This window comes from Rhinopithecus roxellana, chromosome 16 (genome assembly GCF_007565055.1).
Source record: "Rhinopithecus roxellana isolate Shanxi Qingling chromosome 16, ASM756505v1, whole genome shotgun sequence".
Classification (NCBI taxonomy): domain Eukaryota; kingdom Metazoa; phylum Chordata; class Mammalia; order Primates; family Cercopithecidae; genus Rhinopithecus; species Rhinopithecus roxellana.
The window spans coordinates 27,661,983-27,688,050 of record NC_044564.1 but is presented as its reverse complement, the minus strand read 5'-3'; the positions used below and the strand labels follow the sequence as shown (position 1 = coordinate 27,688,050).

At 38.4% G+C, this 26,068-nt stretch overlaps 1 protein-coding gene across 1 annotated transcript in view; it reads left to right on the top strand.

Annotated features, from left to right (window-relative positions):
• Window positions 1–222: 222 nt before the first annotated feature.
• The window catches only part of BRINP1 (BMP/retinoic acid inducible neural specific 1), a 66,703-nt gene continuing 40,857 nt past the window's right edge, over window positions 223–26,068 (top strand). Inside the window, exons 1-2 of the mRNA XM_030919881.1 lie at window positions 223–336; window positions 24,844–25,080. Coding sequence (XP_030775741.1) covers window positions 24,909–25,080 — 172 coding nt within the window. The 5' untranslated portion in view covers window positions 223–336; window positions 24,844–24,908. The remainder of the gene's footprint in view (window positions 337–24,843; window positions 25,081–26,068) is intronic.

Genomic DNA, 26,068 nt, shown 5'->3' with positions numbered 1-26,068 from the left:
CAGTGGTAGGAACAGGCATGCACTCTGTATGCTTGACCACCCTGCTAGCCTGTCTACTCAGTGACAGCGGTGGTTGGTTCCAGACACAAGCACGGAGCTCAGAAAGTAACCATGGACTCAAACCAGGAGGCCTTTTCTGCTGACTTGGCTCTGCTGGGGCATGACTCTTCGGAGTACGTCCTAGACAAAGACTCCTGTCTCACACCTGTCTCATTGGATATCTACTGCAGGTCACAGAGACACGCACTGGGCCTCTGGGCTGTAACAGCTATGACAATCTGGACTCTGTGAGTTCCGTCCTTCTGCAAAGCACGGAGAGCAAACTGCACCTTCAAGGTAGGAAGCCAGTGGAAAAAGTGGGTTCAGTGTTGGGGGAAGCAGCATGGATGTGATATGCGGGACAGGGGATCGGGAGGGATGGTGTAAAGGGAGAACAAAGAAGAGGAAGCATGGAAAATCTAATGAAAACTGCAGATATGGAAATTAGACAGTTATGATAGGTGTATACATGTATATTTAGAATTTTATCATATGCAGAACATTAAATTCATGATTATCAATTAGTTTTCAGATAGAAAGTAAGGAAATGTGAGCTTTAATTAACTTGTTTGTATTTATAAATATCTGTATTTCTTTGGTGTCTGTATATGTCAAGTTTATGTTTGGGGCTCCATATACGTTATTTTAAAGAAAATATATCCTTTAAAATAGTAATTTCATCCTTATTAATTCACATCATAAAAAGGAGAGGAGATTGCCGGGAAGAGTTGGACAAGGCTTTAAGTACACATAGTGCTGTTTTTAAAAAGCATAATGTATTTAAAACAATTTTTCACATGAGAAGACTAAGTGAATTATATTACATTAATACAACATAATATTAAACTGGTACTGATGTTTATAAAGAATTTCCAATAATATGTAAAAAAACTTGATATAATGTTAATAAATAAAAGATTTCTGATGGAATGGATGGCATGATCTTAATAATTTAAAGAGGTAAATAAAAATAGGCTGGGTGCAGTGGCTTACGCCTTTAATCCGAGCATTTTGGGAGGCCGAGGTGGGTGGATCACGAGGTCATGAGTTTAAGACCAGCCTGGCCAATATGGTGAACCCCAGTCTCTACAAAATTTACTAAATATTTAGTAATACAAAATTACAAAATACAAAAATTAACTGGGTGTGGTGGTGTGTAGTCCCAGCTACTCAGGAGGCTGAGGCAGGAGAATCGTTTGAACCTGGGAGGCAGAGACTGCAGTGAATGAGATCCCGCCATTGCCAGTCCAGCCTAGGTGACAGAGCAAGACTCTGTCTCAATAATAATAATAATGGCTGGGCGTGGTGGCTCACACCTGTAATCCCAGCACTTTGGGAGGCCCAGGTGGGCAGATCACGAGGTCAGGAGATTGAGACCATCCTGGCTAACACGGTGAAACCCCATCTCTACTAAAAATACAAAAAAATTAGCCGGTGGTGACAGGCGCCTGTAGTCCCAGCTACTTGGGAGACTGAGACAGGAGAATGACATGAATCCAGGAGGTGGAGCTTGCAGTGAGCCAAGATCGTGCCACTGCACTCCAGCCTGGGCAGCAGAGCAAGACTCCACCTCAAAATAATAATAATGTAGCAAGGAAATATGCCTAGGTATTAGAATAGCTTACCTCTGGATCTCTAAGTTGCTGATGGTGTATTTTAGGCATCTAGTTTCTTTTCTAACTTCTCTACAATGATCACATATTAACTTTATAATCAGAAAAAAAAATGACATGCTTTAACTTTGAGCAGACTAAAAATGTGACCTTTTAGAAAGGTATATGATAAAGGTGATTCTGAATGTCAGTGGGAGGAAGTTGGGTTGAGATTGGCAGGTAAAGCTAAGAAGAGCCTAATGTGACTTTTATATTCTGATTCCTTGGCAACTCTTTGATTCATGCTCCTGTTACAGAAAGTGGTTAGAAAACATCTTCTGTTTTCTAACATGCATGGAGGGCTTGGTAGTGTCACTTGAGGGCAGTGAATGAAAATTCTTCAAGGAAATTCAGGCCAAGAAAGTGGTTTACTATTAAATAACAAAACACAACACACTAGAAACTTAAATACATGGAGCATAACCCTACCCTGGTTAGTAGAAAAAAGAGTAGACAGAAAGATTTGCTAATGCCTGTTAAGAAAGTAGATAAGGAAAAACAGATCTTCCTTATGTGTGCCAGGATTTTCAGTGCGTTAGTTCATTCAGTACCTATAGAGACCACGTGAAGTGTGAGCCAGGATTTGAATCCAGGCAGTGAAGCTCCAGTCTGTGTTTGATCACCCTGCTGTGCATACTGAGGGTGGAAAGATTGTGAGTTATAATTGAAACAAAAAAAAGAAGGAATTAATGACATATTCCTACCAAGGAAATCACTGAGATCTTAGGGACACTTAGAGGTTGATTTACCTGAAGCCAGTGAAGCTTAAGGTTCAAGGATTCTGCACCTTCCAACTGCCCACCTTTTCTCATTCTAAATACATACTTGTTTCATACATAATTTTGAATTTTTTTAAATAAAACAACTATTCTGTAAGACTTATGTTCTCCAAAGTCTAGGTCTGCCATGATAACATTATTAGAAGGATGCTATAAATCGAAAGGGTGGTGGCAGGCCTGCTGTCCTACCCTAGATTGGTTAGAGTACACCTGGACGATTGGATCCATGTTTGAGCATCACACTCCAAGAGGGATGTTGAGAAACTGCAGTTTTTCCTGAGAAAGTGTTTCACTATAATAAATAGTAAAAGAAGGTTAAATTGAAGCAAAAATGACTTACTGCAGATATCTAAAAGGCTGTCTTGCAGAAAAGATAATCAATCCTATTAATATTAATAAAATGGACCAATCCCAATCTAGTAGGAAGGGGGAAATTACAAGGATCCCAGCTTCTAACTCAGTGTAAAATGGATCTTTCTGGTACACATTTATGGCCAAACCTGGAATGATCTGCTGAAGGATGCAGTGACTCCCTGTTATCAGATAATCATAAGTAGATTATATTTGGTACAAATGTTATAGAGATTATTTAAGCATCAGTTAGGTTGGGTGATTGAAGCAGGTGGTTTTAAGTTCTTCCCAACACTGATTCTAGGATTTTATGAAAATGATGAATTATAAAACCTTTATTGAGACTAACTACATGCCAAAACCAATACTAGACCCCGGGCATATAATCATAAATCAGTTCAAGTCAACAAATGTATTTTTTAAAGAACTCTTGTTGGTAATGAGACAGACAAAAAAATAAAGTCATGAACAAGACCGACATTGTTTCTGCCCCAAGGAAATATACATTCTATTAGAGAAGATGAGCTTCAAACAAACAAGAGTAGGTGTAATAAATTTTAATGGAGAAAATGTATAAGGTTTATATGGCACTGGGTAGCATGGGGACTTAACGTACCAGGGAGCCAGGAAAGTTTTCTGCCAAAAAGATAAGTAGGATAAGACCTGAAGGATGAATAGGAGGACAGAGGCATGGATAGAGAGGCAGACAGAGGATCTTCATGAAGGGATATTCAAAGAAATAAGAAACTCTTATGAGATTAAAGCAGAAACATCAATGGTGAGAAAGACAAGATAATCTTTCAAGTCCTAGAAGGCTTCTGCAACACATTAATGAGTTGAAAGTTAATTTGAGAGCAATGGATACTATGGAATGGTTTTTAAAAAAAGAAGTAGTCCATGAAGAGATTGATATTTTAGAAGGTCATTCTGACTCTTGTGTGGGCAGTTAATTAGAGGGGGTAGATTAGAGGGTGGTGACAGTTAGGGGGCTACTATAGAACTCAAGAGGAAATGCCACAGATTTAGACCATGGGGGTACCAGTTGAGATGGAAGGAAATGGAGCAATCCCAGAGTTACTTAGGAGGCATTATGACGAGGATTTAGTGAAAGGACCATAAAGAATTTAGATAATTGGGTGAATGGCTTGTGGGGACAAGATAGAAAGGATAGATGGGCAAGTCTATGATTCAAGATAATACATAACCTAATAGTCATAATAAAATAAGACATGGCATTATGGTGATTCAGAAAAGGGAGTGATTCATTGTGTCTGTTCAGGTAGAGGAGTCATAGGAAAAAAAAAAATCTGAGAAAGCATCATATTCTCCTAGTGAAAGGCAAAACAAAAGTGCTCTAAAATATAAAACAGATTATCTCATGATTTCTGAGTGAGCTCATGTTTATTCAGTAGGATGCAAAAAAAGGCTGATAAATTGGATACATTAAAACTACAATTTATGTTCATCAAAATACTATTAATATTATAAGAATACAAGCCATAGAGTGGAAGAAAATATTTGTAATACATGTGCCTGACAAATAACACTTATAGAATACAGAATATACATATTTTTAAAACTCCTGAAGTCAAAAAGAAAAAGGGAAATAGTCTTGTAAGAAAAGAAAATGAATGAAAGACATGAACAAGCACTTCACAAACAAGAGTGTCAAAATGCCAAATAAACACTTAGGTGTTCAACTCTCCTAGTGAGGAAAAAAAGTGTAAATTAAAGTCACAATTTAATATCATAACACAGCAATGAGCATGACTCAAATCAAAAAGACTGACAATATCAAGGAGGGACAACGTGAAGCTATGGGAACTTAAGCACATTGCTTTTAGGAACACAAATTCGTACAACCACTTCAGAAAACTCTTGGCAGTATCTACAAAAGACTGCATGTGTCCTTGGCCTATGACCCATCAATTCCAACTCCTATGAAAACATGCTCACCAGAAGACATAAATGTCCACAGCAGCTCTATTTCAAATAACTGCAGCTGGAAACAACCCAAATGTCCATCAACAAGAAAATAGATAAATAAATTGTCATACATTCATACAATGAGCTTCCATACAGAAATAAGAAAGAATAAACCGCTGTTTCATACAACAATATGGAAGAATCTTACAAATACAGCATTGAGTAAAACAAGTCAGACGTAAATGAGTACAGGCTGTGGGATTCTATTCCTAGATAAGTGAAAAAAAAAGGGAAAAGCAAATATACAGTTTTAGAAGTCCAGAGAGTGTTAACCTTTAGGGAGAGGAATGGGGTAGTGGCTGAAGGAGTGAGAGACATTTCTGGGGATATTGGTAATATTCTGCTTTTTAATCTGGTTGGCAGTACATGGATGTGTTTGCTTTGTGAAAATTCAAAAAGCTGCACATGCTTTATTTTTATGTATACATTTCTGTGTATAACATATGTATCTATTTAGGTTTTATTTAATAACGTGTCCCATGTTGACATCCTCTGCAAAGAGAGAACATGAATAAAGCAGAGGCATGGGAAAGTGGGAGGTGGTTCAGCCCAGCTGGAGGACAGCCTGCATGAACTGAGGTTAGAGGAACCAGGAATGACAATACATATTTTTTTTTAGTGCTTCCTCATATGCCAGAGATTATGCTAATTTATTTTTATTAGATTTATTTTTGCTTATTTATGTATATTTTTATTTTAACTTGTTTTAATTTTATAATTGTACTTATTATATTTTTAATCTTCAACATGATTCCTATGAAGAAGGTGTAAATAACATTCCCATTTTTGCAGGTGAAGAAACCAGGGCCTAGAGAGGTTATCTAATAAGTGGCTGAGCTAGAGTTTTAACTCAGCCTAACTTCGAGCTTCTTCAAATGTGTTTCCTCTATGTTTCTCTATTCCTCATCTCATTCCTTTGAATGAGGCTGGGAGGGCGGATTCTGCAGAAGGCTACTTTGGTGGATTGAGAACAATAGCAATGGCACTCTAATGACTTTCACCTTGTGATGTTTCATGAAATGTTTATTAAACAAGGCAAAGGTAAAGCAAAATAGAAAAAAAAAAAAGAAAACAGGATTGGAGGAGATTAGAAATGAGAAAGAAAGCATCATGAGAATGATCAGAGGCTATTAGTAGTCATAGCAGTAACAGCTCAAATAGTGGCAATAACACTAATGGAATAATGATAACTTCTTATTTTCATACTTCTCTTTCCAAGAAGCCCATTGAATGTTTTACCAACATTGTCATGTAATTTAATGTAGTATCCATATGGTGAAGTATACAGGGAGCAAAGCTGTGCCTCGGTAGCTCACTGATGTGGAAAGGGATGCAGAGAGAATATTTTGCTGAAATCTATGGATGATACAGAAATTTGTTCTTTCATACATTTACTCATTTATTTATTCAGTAATATTTACAGAGCACCAACTATATGGTCAGGTATGGTTTTAAAGCCAGATATACAGCAGTGAATAAGATAAATGAATCATTTTTGAGCTTATAATTGATGTGTGGGTATGGCAAAAGCAGACAATAAACAAATTTTTAAACTTCTTTATAATCAGAGAAATAATGAAGGAGTAGGTCATATAGAAACTTGTAGACCATGGCAAAAACTTTAGATCAGATTTTACTCTGGATGCAATGAAAAGCAATTGAAAATTTAGGCAGAGAAGTAACTTGACCTGACTTACATTTTAAATAGATAACTGTGGCTTTTGAATAAGAAAGACAGTAGAGGGCAAGAACAATGACAGGATATCAGTTGTTAGGAGGCTGTCATGTTTATCTAGGTGAGAGAACATAGTGGCTTAGATCGTGATAGTTGCAATGAAGGTGGTGAGAGGTGATTGGATTTATGGATGAATATTTAAGGTTGTCCTGACATGATTTGGTAATGAACTCAAAAGTATTTGTGAGAGAGAGAAGTCAAGGATGACCCCAAAGTTTTGCCTGGGCAACTGCAATGGTAGAATGGTCACATTGCTATGATGAGACTGGTAAGGACCAGTTTTGATGGGACATGTGAAATTGGGTTCAAACCTAGTTGAGTTTGAACCTAAGTTTGACAAGTCTATTCAATATCCAAATGTAGATGTTGAGTGGAAGACATTTGAAAGGTAAGAGGAGAAAACTGAAAATATAAATTAGGATATAAATACTATTTAATTATCTGAGATTGAACAAGATTACTTTGGGAGAGAGTGTAGATGGAGAAAAAAATTCAGCTATTGAGTCATGGAGAAATTAATGTTAAAAGGTTGTGATGATGGAATGATGATGAGAAACAAGAAAAGGAAGCTGGGGAGTGGCCAGAAAAGTAGGAAGAGAGACAAGAGAGTATAGAATCTTGGATGTTATCTAAAGAATGTTTTTCAAAACAGAGATAGCAGCAACTGCGTCAAATACTGTTGATAGTATAATTAAAGTGAGTATGATATTTAGCAACACATGGGTCACTGATGACAAAGGATGTTTTCAATGGAATTCTGGGGGTGAAATTCTGGAGCAGATTCAAATGAAATTCGACAGCAAACTCTACAGAGTAGTGTTACAGTAAATGACACAACAGCTTGCGGTGATCAGGAGTAAAGGGTTATTTTTTCTTTTCTTTTTAACATAGAAACAACAAAACTTTTGTCCAATGTTGAGAATTATTCTGTAGAGAGGGAAAAATTGATACTGCAAGCAAGGGAGGAATGGGTTTACAATCAAAGTGGAGCAGGCAAGAGTAAATAGGGTCTTGTGCATAACTGGAATTATTTGCCTTAGATAGGAGCACATATTCTTAGCAGAGAGGAAAAGGAGAACCTGAAATCAGAGGCCAGTGCAATTTGTAGACTTGGTAATGGGGGCATTTTCTTGATCTTTATTTCTTGATTACCTGTCATAGATTTTAAATTGTATAATTTTTCAGATATTAACACCTCTGAAATTAGAATGCTTTTTATTATTGATGATGTGTCTTAGTTTAATTTGGCAGGGTATTGTTTTCTTAGTATACATAAAACAGTGGTGTGTTTTACAGTAAATATCATCTTAGATTTGTAGAATCAATATCATAAGGTATTTCCCCTGAAAAATTGAGTGAGATCATTAGCTTATTCCCAATTTCCAAAAGGTAAAGATGAATGCAAGGAGGATAGAGATCATTAGGAGATGGAAGACTAGGCCAGGGAAGGGAGATGGGGTCAAAGACCACTAACTTGAGGTATCGTCTACCCTCTGCCTCAACCTCCAACAGGGCCACCTGAGACTTGTGTTCTGAGAGCCTTCTCCAAATCTTCACATTCAAATGGTCTATCTGGTTTCTTGGTCTTAAATCATTTCTCTTCCTCCTCTTCATCCTCCTCTTTTTTCCTTCTTCTTCCCATCTTCTTCCTCCTCTTTGACCTTTTCTTTTTCTGTATCTCTGCTTGAAACCTCAGCTCCTTCTAGACTAGGCGCTTTCCTATCGCTCATGCATCTGGACTCTCCTCATGCCTAAAATGACATCCTCACTCTCTTTTATTGAATGTGGCCCATCTCTCAATGCCAAGCACAAATGTCCCTTCATCAGAATCATTCCTTCTCCACCCTCTGCCTTGATTCAGGTCCTCATTTCATCATTTCTCCCTTCCCCAGATCAGTACAATGAGGGTCAAAGCAACCTTGTTCAGATCTTACTCCTGTTGATCTGTTGCCTCACAGCACCCAGTGTGATCTTCTTAAAGCCAAATCAGATTCTCGCTTCCCTCCTCACAGCCCTTCATAGCCTCCATGAAAGTTTTGGTATACAGTTTAGATTTCTTAAGTTAGCACCAGGCTGTTCAAATGCAAGCCTTGCCAATCTTCTTGGCTTTGCCTTACACTATCACTCAACATATACCATATCCATGCTCCAAGCCCATGCCATTTCTTACATTTCACTACAAGCATCTTTTGAAAACTATTATTTTTATTTTTTTATTGCCCTGCACTTTTACACAGCCTTTCTCCAATTCCTGAACTTTTCATCTCTCTCAGGTAAGCTTCTCTAAACTCCCCTCTCCAGACCATTAGATGGTCTGCACAACTTCTTCTCTAGGAGTTGCCACACAATAGTATTATCATCCTGTTATTAACCTGACTCTCCAATTGGCCTAGATTCTTGTTTGGTAAGAACCATCTCTCTCTCTGGCGCAATACATAGAGACTGATACATAGACACTGCTCAAAAGATATTTGCTGTATGAATGTATGAATGAATACATGAATGAATCACCTAGCCCATAGTGAACTCTGTTTTTTTCTTTGAACCCTTAGACTTCTTATTCCACATGATACTGGATTCAGTTCAACCTAATGACCATTTCCTGAGGGCCTACTGTATGCTGTTCTCTGTGCTGCATTGCACGCACAGCATTCTTCAAAAGGGCATGTGCTTTTGCTGTTGCTTTGGATGTTACATCTTCCAGGCAGGGTCCTACCATTGAATTCTCCAATAGCCACCTCTTCTGAGAAGCCTCCTGGCTTCTTTTGCTTCTCTGACCTTCTACATTATGACTGTTGTCACTCTCTTTCTTATATAAGGAGATACAATGTAGCATAGTGGCTACATTGTATCCAGAAAAGGCCCTGGAGTCAAACAGACCTTAGTTCCAGTACTAGTTCTACCATTTGCTGGCTGAGAGGTTTCAGATAAGTTACTGCAGCCTCTGAGCCTCTATTACTCACTTACTTCCTATAGTTGTTGTATTATGCATGTAAGAATATACATTATATCTGGCTTAGATTAAGCATTAAACAATGTTAGGTATTATTTTTACCACCTCTATCAATGTGTTACTTGCACAATGTTTGCTTTATTTATATTTGCATCCTCCATGGCATATGTGCTTGGCCAGTATCAAGTGCTCATTAAATATATGCTGAATAAATAAATGCAGTGTTCCTTACATAGTTAGGAACTCAGCAAATCCATCCACAAAAACGACAGCAAGTATTTATAGTGTGCCAAATATTAAGAACAACCTCTGTGTTAGTCATAGTGTAGAATCACAGTCTAGGGGATTAAACCAAATACATATACATAAAAAGCATACTTGGCAACTTTAAAGATAATCTCAATTTGATCAGTTTATTTATGAATCAATCAAGTGATTAATATTTTTCTCAATGGATTTTATTCAGCATACATCAGTTCACCCCTTTGTATTAATCTTCCTAAGTCATAGCCTATTAGGACTGATGCTTGCCTGAAATCACTCCATGGTTTCCCCATGTTCGTGAGGTCCCAAATTCCCTTTCTAGCTTCATTTCTAAAGTCCATTGGAACAATGAAGGTGGGAGTTTCCTATAAGAGACAATGATAATAACCAACATGCCCAATCATGCAGATTATCTTTCCTCCAACTCACCCTCTTCTTTCCCATTTGTCTTTGCTCAGCTGTATCCTCTCCCAGAGATGCCTTGCATTCCCATCTCAACTCACTGGCATTCTACTTAGTCTTCAGGAGCCATTTAAAATGGTATCTTGCATGCACACATGCACATACACATGACTGAATAAAAATTTCCCTCCTCTCACCCCTTTATAGTTCTTTGATTACCCCTCATTTACAGTGCGATTTTTTTTTTTCTCACCTTGCAACATATTCATTTATGTTTAGGTTTTTATCTTTTCTATTAGATTAGAGTATAGGCCTCTTTAAAGGCAAAGATTTTTCCTTGACAATTTTACATTTCATAGTACTTAATGTAGTGCCATGGGCATAGAAATTAGATTATATATGTGTGTGTATGTGTGTGTGTGTGTGTGTGTGTGTGTGTGTGTATACATGTACATAAATGCATTTGCTGAATTGAGTTTTTGAATATAATTGGTGCTAGAGTGACAGTGGAAGATAATGAGAGAAGGAAGATTAGGAGGAAGGGGAAAAGAAAGAAAGGAAGAGAAAGAAGACTGGAAAGAGAGAAAGGGGAGGGGAAGTGAAGAAGAGGGTAGAGGGAGAGGACAGGGCAGAGCAAGAGGAGCCGTCTGATGAAGAGTAGTGTCGATAATCCCATTTCTCAGTAGCTAGACATCACAGATGGAGTGAAGATTAGTATTTTCAAAATCATCTTGCAACAAGTAGTAGAAAAAGAAAGTGTAGGAGAAATGTTTAAAAGTAGCATTTTTTTTTGAGATGCTGTCCTTCTTAGACATTGAGCTTATAACCATTAGCCCATTTATCCATCCCACCAACTAAGAGTTAGGAATCATGCTCCCCACTATACAGATGAGGAAATTGAGGCTCGAAGAGGATGAGAAGACAGAGAGTGAATAGGTCTCCTTTTCTAAAGCCCTCTCCTCTCCCACACGCTCACCACTTTATGTGGACTTGTAACCTCAGGGTGATACACTAAGTGATTGTTGCCAGTACCTGGTCTCAGCAGCAGCTTTGGGGTGAATCATCCTCGTTAGGAATTAGTCTAGAGTCACAAGCAATGGCTCATGCCTACAGCCTCTCTTGTCCAGTTAGCAGGGACCTGGAGGCACTAATGGGAATTTATGTTTCTGGCTTCCTGTGGCTCTGCTGATGAGGTCCTTTCAATGAAAGAGCAGTGCCTTTAGTGTCTTCATGAAAAATGAGATTACTGATTTCCACCCAGCTAGCTGCATCCAAATGTTGCTTTTACTTTATGAACATAGGAGCACCTTGTTCTATGCTCATCAGAGGAGAAGCATTCTTCTCAAGAAGAAAGGGATTGAAGATATCAATCAAAGACTCAATCAGAAATCTAATAGAATGAGGAGGATGGGCAGAGAAGATTTGCTGGTGATAAAGATCTTCGACTAATTTATTAGGCCTCTGAGCTTCCTTAGGTCTTTAAATCTGTAAAATGGGAATAAGAACACATGTATCTGAGAGCTATTATTCTTCATTTATTTAGAAAACATATAGAAAGCACCTGACCTAAAAACCAAGAGGGTTCATAAAATATGAATACTAATAATCAAGGCTATTACTTGTGAATAATTATCATGTGCCAGGTATAGAGCTCATTTCTTTATATCAATATTTCATGTAAACCTCAACACAGTCCCATTTTTCAGATTTTGAAATTGAAGCTCACAAAAGTTAAGTAACTACCTTGTAGAGCAGGAATTTGAACCCAGATCCACTCAGTGCTGGTACTCTTAAACTCTACATCATTTTGCTTCCCAACCTGGGGCATATATGTAATAGTCATGGCTTTTACTAGATCAAGAATTTATACAGCCCTTTCCATGTGCCAGCACCATAACCTTTCTAGGTTCTGCTATTTACTTTAGACAGTCTGTGATTTTCCTGAAATTGCTTGCCAACTTGTGTAGGTGTGACCGATTTCCATAATTATTCTCATATTCTGAAATGGATCTATAACCGGAAAAGACAAAAAAAACCCTAGAATAGATGATACTAGGCTTTGCAGCAATCCAGGAGTATATGACTATAAAAAGAACTGCTTTTGACCTACAGAAACCTGGAATCTGGAGGGAACTTAAAGACTCATACTTGGGCAAGAAGGAGTAAAGAATTCTAAGCAGGTACAAACTGATGGGGTATAAACTGATGCTGGGAGAAGGAGTATCAGGGAGTTACTTCTTGATATGTAGCCATGTGGGGCTATATACCTTTCAAATAAACTTGTGGCCAAGTACACAGCATGGAAATCGTGAGAGATGAATGATCCATGTGGCAATTTGGTCTATTTAGCAATCATGTCCCATTAGATTCCTTGTCGATCTCATTGATTGTGCAGAAATGAGGCATCAGGATGGCCAAAACCTAAATAAGTTACCCATGATAATTAGTTTATTGACTTCATGGAGATATGGTGCCTGTTTTTTGTTTTTTTTTTTTGTTTGTTTGTTTGTTTTTGTTTTTTTAAAGATGATTGGGTCAGTTCTTACCTTCTTCCTAACAACTTACCTTAGAATTAAGCTCTCCTTTTGCACTGTCAACAAAGCATTTTTAATATGCCTCTATTATATTCCAGAGACATTCTGTCTTGTCTTATGTGTACCATTGTACACATCTGCCACTAAATTGTAACTGAGATCGCTGAGAGGAGAAACCACATGCTTTTTCATTTGTTCATTATTTTCTTCTCTTTCTTATAGAGTTTAGCTCATAATAGGTGCTCAATAAATGTTTACTAATTTAAAGTTATTTGAGCTGTCAAATCTATTTGTTTTGACTCATATTTGTTTATTGTTGCAGAATATACACAACATAAAATTTAACACTTTAAAATGATTAAAATTTAGTGACAGTACATTCACAATGTTGTGCAAATATTCTTACTATTTCTACTTTTTCACAATCCCCAAAACAAATTCTTTACCCCCTAATTAGTTATTCCCTATTTCCCCTTCCCTTCAGACCCTGATAACTACTTATCTGCTTTCTGCAGATTAGTATAGATTTGCCTATTCTGGGTGCAGTCTGCCCTCTATACTCTTGAGTTCCATGTCTGTTGGGTTCTGGATCTGTGGCTTCAACCAACCAGATAGAGAAAATTTAAAAATTAATAATAATAATAATAATACAATAAAAAGTACAAAAAGTCAGTACAGTGTAACAACAGTTACATAGCATTTACATTGTATTAAATATCACAAGTAATCTAGGAATTATTTAAAGTATAAAAAAGGATATGTGGAGGGTATCTGCAAATACTATGCTATTTTATATAAGGGACTTGAGCATTCATGGATTTTGGTATCGGGGGTGGTAGGAGGGTGGAATTCTAGGACCAATCCCCTGCAGATACCAAGGGATAACTGTATTTCAAATCAATGGAATCATACAATATGTGGCATTTTGTGTCTGGCTTCCTCCATTTTACATTTTCAAGGTTCGTCTATGTTGTAGCATGTATCAGTACTTCATTCTGTTTTATGGCAAAATTAATACTTCATTGTATAAATATACTACATTTTGGTTTTTCATTCATCAGTCAATGGACATTTAGGTTGTTTCCACCTTTGACTACTATGAATAGTGCTGCTATGAACATTCATTTACAAGTTTTTGTTTGAATGCTTGTTTACAGTTCTTTTGAATATATACTTAAGGTAAAATTGCTGAATCATATGGTAATTAAGTTAAAAAAAGATTTGGTGTAAAAAATACATGTATTTTGTGGCAGATTTCATTATTACATTATTGTGCATTTCCTCCAAGAGGATTATATACATACAGTGCATTTCCATGTGACTGGCAACACTGCACTGTGGGAGGCTCTGTGACTTTCCATTTTAGTGGCATTGGTCTTGGCCATGTGATTTGCTTTGGACAATGGAATGTGAGAGGACACGGTACATGCCACATTTGGGCAAGACACTTTAGGAGGCATTGTCTGGCATAGCTTTTGCTCTTTTCCGTTTATCATGAGAATGGCATATTCCTGAAAAAGCCTGCACCTTCAGCCTACATCTGAAATGAAGAAGACATCTGGAGCAGAGCCAAAGCACAGCTTGACACAAAATATGAGCAACAAATCAACCTTTGTGGTTATGAGCCACTGGGATTTTGAGGTTATATGTTACCACACAGTAATGTAGCAAAAACGCCCTAATATTAAAACACTGGATTAAATAACATAAACCACATTTATTTACTGCAGGACTTCTCGGTGCCTTGACTGTGCTAATGTGTATTATGAATCTAAAGAGGTGAATTAAGTACAGAGTTTTCTGAATGTATTTGGGTCTGGGCATATTTGCAGATTTGTGATTCTGTGGTATACAACTTGGCAAATGCTGGACCATATATACTATTCACGTTCAATCCTGTACAAAATAACTTTCCCAAACTCCTCTATTCTTATAAAAGTTAGAGACATCTTCTTTTTTGTTCCTATGCAAACTCGTGCATATGTATGCGTATATTTTATTGTCATTGTACATTGATAAATCTTTTTTCTAGATTTATAGAAAAAGAGCCCCATGAAGGGCTAGTTTTTTATAGAAACTAGAGCCCCATGAGGCCATAAACCATGTCATCTTCACTTTTTGTATCTCTATCATCCAGTATAAAATTGGCTCAATAAAGTGGTAAATGAAAGGACTTTCTTAATCGATTCTCAATTGAGTACTTTTATTTTTACATACCTACTATGATCTAGCACTGGGCTTGTTACCTTGGAAAGGCTGCAAAAAAAAAAAAATAAAAGATACAGTTATTGTCCTCAAGAATCATAACTTATAGCAATGGATCCATAACAAATTATGTGCTGAAGTTAGTGGTCAAGTCTTTTAGCACCATTGTTCTCTTAAGAATATTTTTGTGTCTATGTATTTTTTTTACTCAGATCTTTCTGAGCACTTGTCTGTAACTACTGAGATGAAATTTAAAAAGCCTCAAGTCTCAAGCTGTAATATTGTGAAAGAAGATACAGGTTTTGTTAATGAGGGATGGCTGTAGAGATGGGGCATGCTAAACATAGAAGACAGAACCACAGTCCTCTCTGAAACACATTCTGTCTAAATTTACCTTCATTCAAACATGTACTCTGGGTACTCAATAATGTGCTAGATGATGGGGAAATGGTAGATGAATGAGCTGTGTTTTGCATTCAAGAAGCTTATAGAGTAGGAGAGACATGAACATGAGCACACATATGATACTGTAAGTGTCCCATTGGGATTTGAAATATGTGCAAGGTGCTTTTGGTTGCCAGCAGAGAGGCTACCTGAGACCACATAAGACATTCCAGAGAAAGCAATAGAAAACAGGGCAAGGTCAGAAAATGATGTCACTTAAACAACTACCCTATACTAAGAGCTCCACATGTGCAGTTTATGTGATTTTATTTTCAGGTTCATTGACATATAATTTACATACAACCAAATATACCCTTTTGAGGTGTACTCTTCTATGAATTTGATGAGCGTATTCAGTTATGTAACTCCCACCACAATCAAGATATAAAATATCTCATTTAATTTTTACACTAGCTTTATGAAAGAAGCTCTGATAAGAAAACTGGGGATCAGAGAAGGTAAGCCTCTCAGCTTCTTCAAGGTCAAATAGTTAGTGAGAGCCGAAGGCAAAATATGAACAGGAGAGAACTTGGCATGCTTGGAGAACAGAGACAATGGTACGGCAGGATATAGATTTAGAAATATATATATTTCTAAATCTAGAAAAAAGATTTATAGAGAGCCGAAGGCAAAATATGAACAGGAGAGAACTTGGCATGCTTGGAGAACAGAGACAATGGTATGGCAGGATATAGCAAGAAAAAGAAGGGAGGTGGGTAAGAGAAGAATTTGAAGACATCAGCTGATCCAGGGATCAGGTAGCACAGACCCTTACAGGTATCAGATTTGGTTTGTATCATGACTGCTATGAAGAAGCTTATATTTAAATTGAACCAACCTCTTCTTAAAGATTCAAGAACATGTTCATGTTGAAATTTTATGAAATCGAAAAAAAAAGTATGCTGGCCTCCTTATCCTTGGTGATTTCGTAAATTAAACTATATTATCTTTTTTTGAAGTTAAAAATTCTCATTTAGAAGTCCCCCTGGCCCAACCCCTCTAATCAGTGTAAATCCTTTTCTATTTTCATTTATTTATTTGTTGTCTACTCTCCCTCCCTGCAAGGTAGGTTACATGACAGCAAGGATTGTGTCCTTGCCTTTCCTCGTTCCTTGTCTTTTCTCTAGAACCTAGAATAGTGTCTGCACATGACAGATGCTTTATTGATCTTTGCTTGACAAATGAATGAACAACAGCACAGAACAGAATCATAGAAAAGTCAGGTTGGAAAAAATCTTTATGGTCATCTAGTAGAAGGGTTGGTAAACTTTTTCTGTTAGGAGCCAGGTAATAAATATTTTAGGCTTTGCGGGCCACATGTTCTCTGTAGCAACTACTCAACTCTTTTATCTGCATGACTGTGTTCCACTAAAATCTGTTTATAAAAATAGACTGCAGGTCAATTTGACCATAGTTTGTCAACTCCTATATCTGTTAATATAAGCTAGGTTATGTTGTGCTAGCAAACAATTCCTGAATCTCAGTGGTTTGCCAAAGTGAATGCTTATTTATTCCTTATGCTACATGGTGGTCACAGTTCTACTGTGATTCTGCTCCTCCAATGGCCCCTATCTGGAACATCTTTGGACTTGTGAAAAGAGAGATTGATGAGGTCATATGTTGTTTTCTATAGCTTTGTTTGGAAAAGACACACATCACTCACATCCATATTTCATTGGCCAAAACATGTCATGTGAACCCATTTAAGTTTGGAGAGTGGGGATGTGTAGTTATCTTGAAGAGGGGACATTATAAGAAGGAGCATTGAATGTGGGTCAATGATAACTCACCCTACCACCTGCCATCTGAATCTTTGGTGGAACCAAGATTTGTTTCTGCCATGTCACCTTTCAAACTCTGCTTCCACACTTCCAGTGTTGGGGAGTTCTCTGCTACCAAAGCAACCTGCTTCATCCTTTAAAACATCTGATTGCTGAAAAGGTGATTTTATCATGCTGAATTCCATATACCTGCGTCTTTCACCTAAGGATTCCAAATCTTCTTAAGATCCTGCAGAACAGATGATTTTATTTATAAACACAAAAGATTACTCTAACCAGGAGGGGGCATTTCCTAATTCTTATATCAAGGAAGCAGGAACCCACTCACCAACCCCCAGGTAGCTGCCTTTCTTCAAATTCCAGAGTGTAAATGACCCATCACGGAGACAGGGCTGAACTTCTGAATGAGATCATAGCCTTTTCGCCCTTTCTGCACAGTTTCACCCGGTGAATTATTGTCTTATTTTCATTCCACTCCAATGAGCTGTCAGCGATGGATACTGTAATTCACAGCAATAGAAACACAAACAGATGGGTAATTGACCTGCATGCCTTCATTACACTGGAGTTCAACATGGCTGTTGGAGCCGTAAAGTCCTTTATCTGCCAGTCTGAAATCCCTGGGCTTTCACAAGGAAGGGGATCAGGCTGACTTTTTACAAAAGGTACAGTCCTTGTTGTTGTTCTCCTCACCTTGTGCATTTCAGAAATGGACAGAATTTGACAAGCAGAACTTAGCGGTACAAGACAACAGCTGGGGCTCCTATAAAGCTCAGAGTTATCTACAGGGGGTACATTCTGATACAAGAACAGGATAGAAAAATATTTATATTCAACTAAAATACAGCCTGTGTTTTTTTCCTTCTTCCCTCGGCACTGTAAGAAATCGTGTATTTAATATCTAATGAAATAGGTCAGAAAAGAGCAAATCCATAAAAAATACTACTGTATTAGATAATTAGGATATAGAATAAAAAAAAATAAAGCTCACCAAAAGCAACCTATGACAATGCATGGTCTTTGCCTTGAATAAGAAAGACTTAGATTGACCCAAATTATGCCCTCTGCTATGTATGGCATACTGAGTTGACTTTCTTTATCTATTCAGACCATGCTCATGTTTCAAGATTCAACACACATCCCACAGCCATTACAAAGTCTTCCATATTCATTATTTCCAGGCCTATTTTCTTTCATCTTCATAATAGATCACTGACTTATTCAATATTTGACATACATTTATAAAAACCTACTATGTGCCAGACACAATACTACTTTTAATGTTTTAATAATCAATCAAGGACTGTCTTTCCCATTCTTGAATTTTTTTTGCTTTAGTTTTGAATATCTGAGTAACCTCTCTGTTTCCTTAGGAGGTAGGAAGCATGCATTAAACCTCTTCCTTATTTCCTCCAACAATTCCTAATGTACTACTTGTTAAAAGAAGGAGAAACAGGCTGAGTTCCTGTCAGTAGAAGAGCAGAATCAAAGTCAGTGATGAAGATTGGGCTGTAATCTTCAGGTCTTAGGTTCACCTTCAGCTTCTGTTGATTGGATCTTCTTTTCCAGATGTCTTTTCCAGATATTCTTCTTTCCCCAGCCTCACAGAGCATCGTCAGTTGAACCAAGTGCCTGTGCTAGCAATATCATCAATGTTGTTGAAGCTCTCCAGAAATCCAACTTGAGGGTCCCCTGAAAGTTCTTCTGTTACTTGAGTACTCCCAGTGGTTGAAACTCATCAACACAGTGAGCCCCATTTTTTCCTGAGTCTCAGAATCCCTTCTTGTAATGAATAAAGATCTTTCTTGTACTATAAGAAATGCTATTTCCTCTAAGGAGCTCACAGATTTCTGCTCTGTGTCATCCTTCCCTTCAGAATTTTGATCCCTCGTGTGCAAGAACTCTCTCTTCTTTTCTAGGGAACTTGTAAGCAAACAAACAAAAGAAGATGAACCTTAGTCAGAAAGAAATGTGAAGGCCAAGTTGATTGTCAGCTGGAAGGAGTTCTATACCCGTGGCCTTTTCCGTGTTCTTCCCGCTGTCTAGACTACTCTTTCTGTGGATCCCTCATCCCCTAGCGTCTGTGTATCCATTAGGTCTCAGCTTAAATGCTACCCCTAGGAGAGTAGTGGAGAGTGCTTTTAACACCCCTAATCCATTCCATGCTGAGTTAGTTGTTCTTTCCCTGTGTTCCCTGAAAAACTTTACTTCTCGTAGAATACTGGTTTCATTGCACCCAAGCATCTCTCTCTCTCTCTCTCTCTCTCTCTCTCTCTCTCTCTCTGTCTCTCTCCCTCTTTCTTTCTCTCTCTCTCTCTTTCTCTGTCATTTTCTCTCACTAAACAGTAAGACCTACAACAAGAGGGAGTTGTCTGCCTCATTCACCCTAGTATCCACAGCACAGCTGCCTGGCACATAGTAGGGCTTCAGGAATATGTGTGAAAGAAGGGAATCAGAAAGATGGGAAGAAAGGAAGGAAAGATAAATGGGAAGAAGGAAGGATGGAAGAAAGGGAAGGAAGGAAGGAAGGAAGGAAGGAAGGAAGGAAGGAAGGAAGGAAGGAAGGAAGGAAGGAAGGAAGGAAAATTCATAGAAGAAAAATGATGGAGTAATTAAAAACAAGGACCAGTAATAATTATTTTAATGCTGATATGAGAAAATGCATTCTTGGCATGTTTTATACTGTCTCAAATGGTGCTATTCAAGGAGGATTTTTCAAGAAGGGTTCAAGTTTGGTCCAGGTAATGAATGTGATCTGATATCTGGTGAAATGTGGGGAACGTAACATTTGTTGAACACTTAATTATGACAGTGTCTTGGTCTGCTCAGACTGCTGTAACAAAATTTCACAAACTGGGTGGCTTACACAAAAGGAAATTATTTGTCCCAGGTTCTGGATGCTGGGAAGTCTAAGATCAAGTACCAGCAGATATGGTGCCTGGTGAGGGAGGGACTGATTCCTGGCTTGTAGACAGCTACAAGCTGTCTCTTCTCCCATCTCTTCCTCTTCTTATAAGGGCACTAGTCCCATCACAAGGGCACCACCCACATGACCTCATCTAAACCTAATGACTTGCCAAAGTTTTCGGCTCCTTATACCATGGCATTGCAAGTGAGGGTTTTGGCATATGAATGTGTGTATGCAGGGGATGGGGAGCACAAACATTCAGTCCATGGCAGCCGGGTTGTGGCTTAATTTTATGCCTTTTTTCTCTTCATTAGTATACAAGGAGATTGGGATTTCAACCTCACAGGCAAAAAAAAAAAAAAAAAAAAAAAAAATCCCTGAGTTCCAGGGGGTATAAAACATTGCCAGAGGTCACACTGCTGGAGCCACCACAAGGGTTGTAAGCCAGGTCATCCTCGAGTGTGTCAGAACTCAAGTTGAATTCCTAGATTGGAGTCCTGTTTCTGTTACCTTAGTTGTGAGACTTTGGCCAGGTCACCTGATTTTTAAATTCTAACACCCCAGAACCCTCATGAGGCACCTTTCTTTTCATCTTGGAGAAGGAAGTGTTTAAAATTCAAAGTCAACACTTCCTCCTTGCAGGAGGAAGTGTTTGAAGTTCAAAGTTCCTTTGACTGTCAGGGTGCAGTTACTCATGCCTGTAATCCCAGCACTTTGGGAGTCCGAGGTGGGTGGATCACAAGGTCAAGAGCTCAAAACCATCCTGGCCAGCATGTTGAAACCCTACTGGGGAGGCTGAGGCAGGAGAATTGCTTGAACCCGGGAGGTGGAGGTTGCAGTAAGCCGAGACTGCGCCACTGCACTCCAGCCTGGTGACAGAGTGAGACTCCATCTCAAAAAAAAAAAAAAAAAAAAGTTTCTTTGATCAACAAATGAGTGCCTGGAGCCTATGCTGGGCTTGAGCTTAGTTTGGTCCCTTCTTCCCTAGAGCCTACTCTCTAATGGGGATGATAGAAAAAATATTAAAAATAAAACAAATTCAAAAGATAGTTTCAGCCAGGAATTAATCCTATGAAAAAAATTGAAGATGCCTTTTAATGTGAGTCTGGGAGAGTCTGGATTACAGGACAAGGGATCAAGCAGAAACCTGAGGAGAGAATATTTGGTGCACAGGGAAAGGCAAGTGCAAAGATTATGGGAGTAACAATATTGATGTATGTATTGCAGGTACTGAAAAAAGGGCAGGGTTTTTCTGATGTGTTCTGAGTACAGAAGAGAATATTAGGAGATAAGAGGAAGGAGGGAGGCAAGGAAATAGAGATATCCCATCACGTGACACAGAGAAAGAGAAATAATATCTCAGCACACAAAGGCTGTATACAAACTACAAAAAATATTGTGAGATACACCTGTCGAAGGTGAATTGAAAGGAAAAAGAATGGGGCACAAATCAGGAAAAGAGAAGGGAGACATCTTGGGTGTTCCCACATATACAATGCCCACACACTCTGCAGAACAGTGAAACATTCCATTTTAAATTATAACAAGTTTTTTTAATATATAAAAAGATTGGGAGAAAAATATTCCATATGTTCAGTGTGGGTGAGTTGATGTTCAAATAAAACTCTCAACTATTGCCTGCCTAGGTTTTCTGAGGCAAAATTTATATGCTTGGCAATAACAGTAGCCCTTTTCTCTCTCATTTTCTCAGTTTTCTTTTCTCTCTCTGTGTGTGTGTGTGTGTGTGTGTCTGTGTGTGTGTGTGCATGTGTGTTGTGTCTTTGGGAACTGTGGGGACAGAATATTTTACCCCAGCCAGCAGCTGTATATCTTTCAAACAGTGGTTTCACAAGCCAAATCACCCTCCAAATTATTTATGACTCCCATTGAAGCAGGCAGGATTCAGGCGCCCACGTAGGAGGTCAGCACTGGGCCTCTTTGTTGGACACAGGCCATCAGGAGACGACTCTGGCTGTGACTGCTGTGTGAACCTCCGCTGCCGTAGAAATGGTTACGTAACTTTAAACAGTAATGACATTTTGCAGAAAAGTGCTTTTTAATTGCTATGTCTTCATTATTCTCTTTCGAAATTGCCCAGGAGATTCTGCCTCCAAGACAGCTCGGCATGTTCTGAGTTTCCATTTTTAAAGAGCAGCCAGTTTTGTATTTTAGCTGCTCCCAGAAAACCCCCAACCCCAAACTTCATCTGTTTTCAGTTGCATTAAATGGGGTAGGTAATACTGCCTTTTGGATCCTTGCCAAATGGAAAAATGATTTGACGCAATTTTCTATAAATGCTCTCCCCAAATTCCTTTTGAGCTGGGACCAAGAATAGAATATTTTATCCCCTACAGAAGGAAGAAAGAAAATGATGAGCAAGCTAGAAAAATAGAACTGAGAATATAGTCTGTAGAGTTCCTTTAAGCAACAGAAACTTAACCCCGATCCATACACCCAGTTGCCTATGGGGGATTGGGATCAGCTAAAAATAAATTTGGCTCTAGAAGAGAAAATGGTGATATAGATAAAATGACTCAATAATGCACACTCTGAAAGAATCATAGACTCAGTTCAGAAGGGACTTTATCGCTTGATTTGTTTTACCTCATGTGTGTTTTGGTATGTATGTTATGCCTTTGTACAGTAGCCCTCCCAAACAGTCACTCAAACCCATATGGACTCATTGCTCATCAATGTGGAGCTCACTCAGTCTCACAGCAGCCCGTTGTTAACTGTATAGCTTAATCTGCTAGAATCCCTTCCGTGCATATTGACATATACACCTTTCTCAACAGCCCTGTCACCAATGCTGGTTCAACAGGCACAGAATTGTAAATGCTGCTGCTTATCAAAGCTCTGCAAATATGTGAAGACTGGCTTTTGATTATACACCCACACCTGTTTTTCCTTTATTAATCCTGAAGGTTCTGTTAAACCTTTAACCACTTTAATCAGAGGAGTGGCATCATCATCAATATTGTCATCGTCGTCACATCAAAAATAAGAATAGACAACATTTATTGGTTGCTTTCTATGTGCCAGGAGCTTTTCCAGATAATTTGCAGGCATCCTTTCATGTAGTCCTCTCAGTAATCCTTGTACGTAGATACTAAATGGAACCTTACAGACAGGCTGAATATTTTGCTTTAAATGACTTAGGTAGTAAGTAGAGGAGCCAGTGCAGCCATGCCCGGGTTTTTACTACAGCGTGTGGTTTCCTGCCATAAGGCATGCTGGAGGGATCATCTTCTTCTTTTCCACAATGTCCCTCTGAAAATATTCTCCTGTAGCTGCCATGTGAAGACAGGTTGAAAGGATGGGGCTTATTTAAGTATATATAAAACCTGAAGAAAATGGAAAAAAGATAAAAATCTAGAAACAACTGTGAGTAGAAAATGGAAGAAGTGCTGACCTTGTTCAGCAAATCCCTGGTGGGTAGAATTAAGGAGAGTCCCTGAAGCATAAATGAGAAAAAAATAATCCAAATAAGAATACAGTTCTCTTTTACACAGTGAGTAGTAGAACTACTACCTCATATTGGAAGCTAAAACTGCAGCTCCAAATGAGGTGGAGAGAAATGTCCTAAGTGAAAATGCCCTAATGAATTAAGTTAGCCCAGATCTGTCCTTTTCTCTGGGCACCACAGACAATAGTGATTTTTCATAGGTACCAGAGTAGTGCTCATGCCCAGATAAATCCTTCTCTATCGCTGGCTCTCTGTATTAAGACTTTGAATATTCAAGTGTAAAGAGAAGATCATGAGATGTAATCCAGAGTGTTCATCCTATAGCCATGGGCTGGTCACTTCCTATTGGTGGACCATGGCTTCCTCACTGTTAGAGCAAATTATCTAATGATGCTTGTGTCTAGTGATGTGTTAGTTTTTATGCTACAGTGGTCCTAGTAAATTATATCACTCTGATTATGTTACTCATACCCTTCAAAACTACCAATGTGCACCTATGATCCACAGAATAATATCCAAATTCCTTGGTGTATAATAAAGCCCTTTGCACACTGGCCTCTGTCCCTCTCTATAGCTATTTTCTACAGCATGAGCACATCCATTCATCCAAGTTCATTTCTTCACTAGGAATTTTCAGACACATGATGCCTTTCCTCTTTTAAGAATGTCATTCTTGTTCTTCTTTTAACCTAGTGATCTCTTACTTGCTTTTCAACCAGCCCAAATTCTGTCTCTTCTATGAAGATTTCCCTGCTATCTAAACAATGTTATTTGTAGTCTTCTGCTGTTCAGTTGCTTCATATGGCTGTCTCTGCTATAGGTCTATAAAGCCATGTTATGATGATGTGTGTCCATGTCTATGCCTGCTGATTATATTGTAAACTCCCCAAGGGCAAAGATTGTGTCTTTTTTTAAATCTCTATAGGCCTAGTACCTAGCTCAAGACTTGTGTTTCATAAATAGGGTTTACAAATACTTAAGGAAAGCAATTGAGGAAATAAAGAATAATAAACAATGATGTTATATTTTCAATAGGAGTTTTCTCCACAAATGGAAAAGGTATATGCCATATGTGGCTCTAGCCTCAGTCCTACCATAACAGAATAGAGTGCGCCTTTCAGAGATAGCCAAAGCCATGACCTGAGAAGTTTAAGTAAAAGTGATGCAACTGGAAGCCTCACTGATAATGCCCTGTCTGGATCTAGGTTAGCTCAGAAATATATTGGTTCCAATACAGAGGGAGAAATGTAGCAGCTTCAGATTCCTATGTATCACCTTTGGAAACTGTTAATGAAACACCTTTTTTTAACCTTTCTGTTTTCCCTTCTTGCTATTCTCACACAGGTCTTCAGATAATCTTTCCTCAGTATCTGCAAGAGAAGTTTGTCCAGTCGGCCTTGAGCTATATCATGTGCAATGGGGAGGGGGAATACCTGTGCCAGAACAGCCAGTGTCGATGCCAATGTGCCGAAGAGTTTCCACAGTGCAACTGCCCCATCACGGACATCCAGATCATGGAGTACACGCTGGCCAACATGGCCAAGTCTTGGGCTGAAGGTTATAAGGACCTGGAGAATTCAGGTAGAGAGTCTCACTCCGTGCCACTGCATGAGTGGCCTTGAGCCAAGTCTGAAAGGGAGCTAATCTAACTGGAATTAGGACTGCTGTAAAGGAAAGTTCAGTGACCCTGACTCTTTCACTTTGGAGGGTCCAGATGCAAGTATAATAGTTGTCACAGAGCAGGCACTCAATAAATCTCCACTGAATAAAATTAATGAATAGCATAATCCACTTTGTGGTCATATGATGTATTGTTTCTGTTGTACCCAGAAGACAGAAAGAATAAATCTGCATAGGCAGCCTCTGGAGAGGGAAGAGTCAGAGGTAGTTGTATTGATTCCTTGGGCTGCGTATGTGTGTGTGGATATTTGTGTGTGTGTGTATATGTGTGTGTGTGTGCACCCACATGCTTCTGTCCATCTCTATAAATAGATAAACATATCTCTATGTGTGTATATATATATATGTGTGTGCATATACATAGATATAGATTTCCAAAGAATCTGCAGACTATCAAAGCTCAAAGTCACTTTTTTGCTAACTTGTTATTTTCTGCCTTTCATAGTTCAGAAAAATGAGTTTCAGGGGAGGAGAGACAGTCACCCAAGCTCCTAAAGTGGATAAAGTCCAAAGTAGGATCTCTGCCTTCATGGATGTTTGAGTTTTGTTGGAAAGCCAGGCATTAATTATGTAACCATGCCAGTGATTAGGTAATGTCAAGGATACATCTGTAAAGAGGGAGGAACTGCTGTGAACAAATGATGTAGAGTTGGGGGTCAATGTAGTTAAGGAAGACTACCTTAAAAAAGAGCGGAAATGGAAGTATCTGACTATGGTGCAGATATGAGAAGGTGATTGCAGGTAGACCAATGGGAGGCACAAAGGGCCTAGGAGAGAGATGACCATGACGTGGGTTAAGGAGATGTTACAAGTTGTAAAAACAGGAAATGTGCAGATATGCCAAGATATTTAGAAGGAAAAAATGGCAGAGCTTGATGTTAGATTGTCT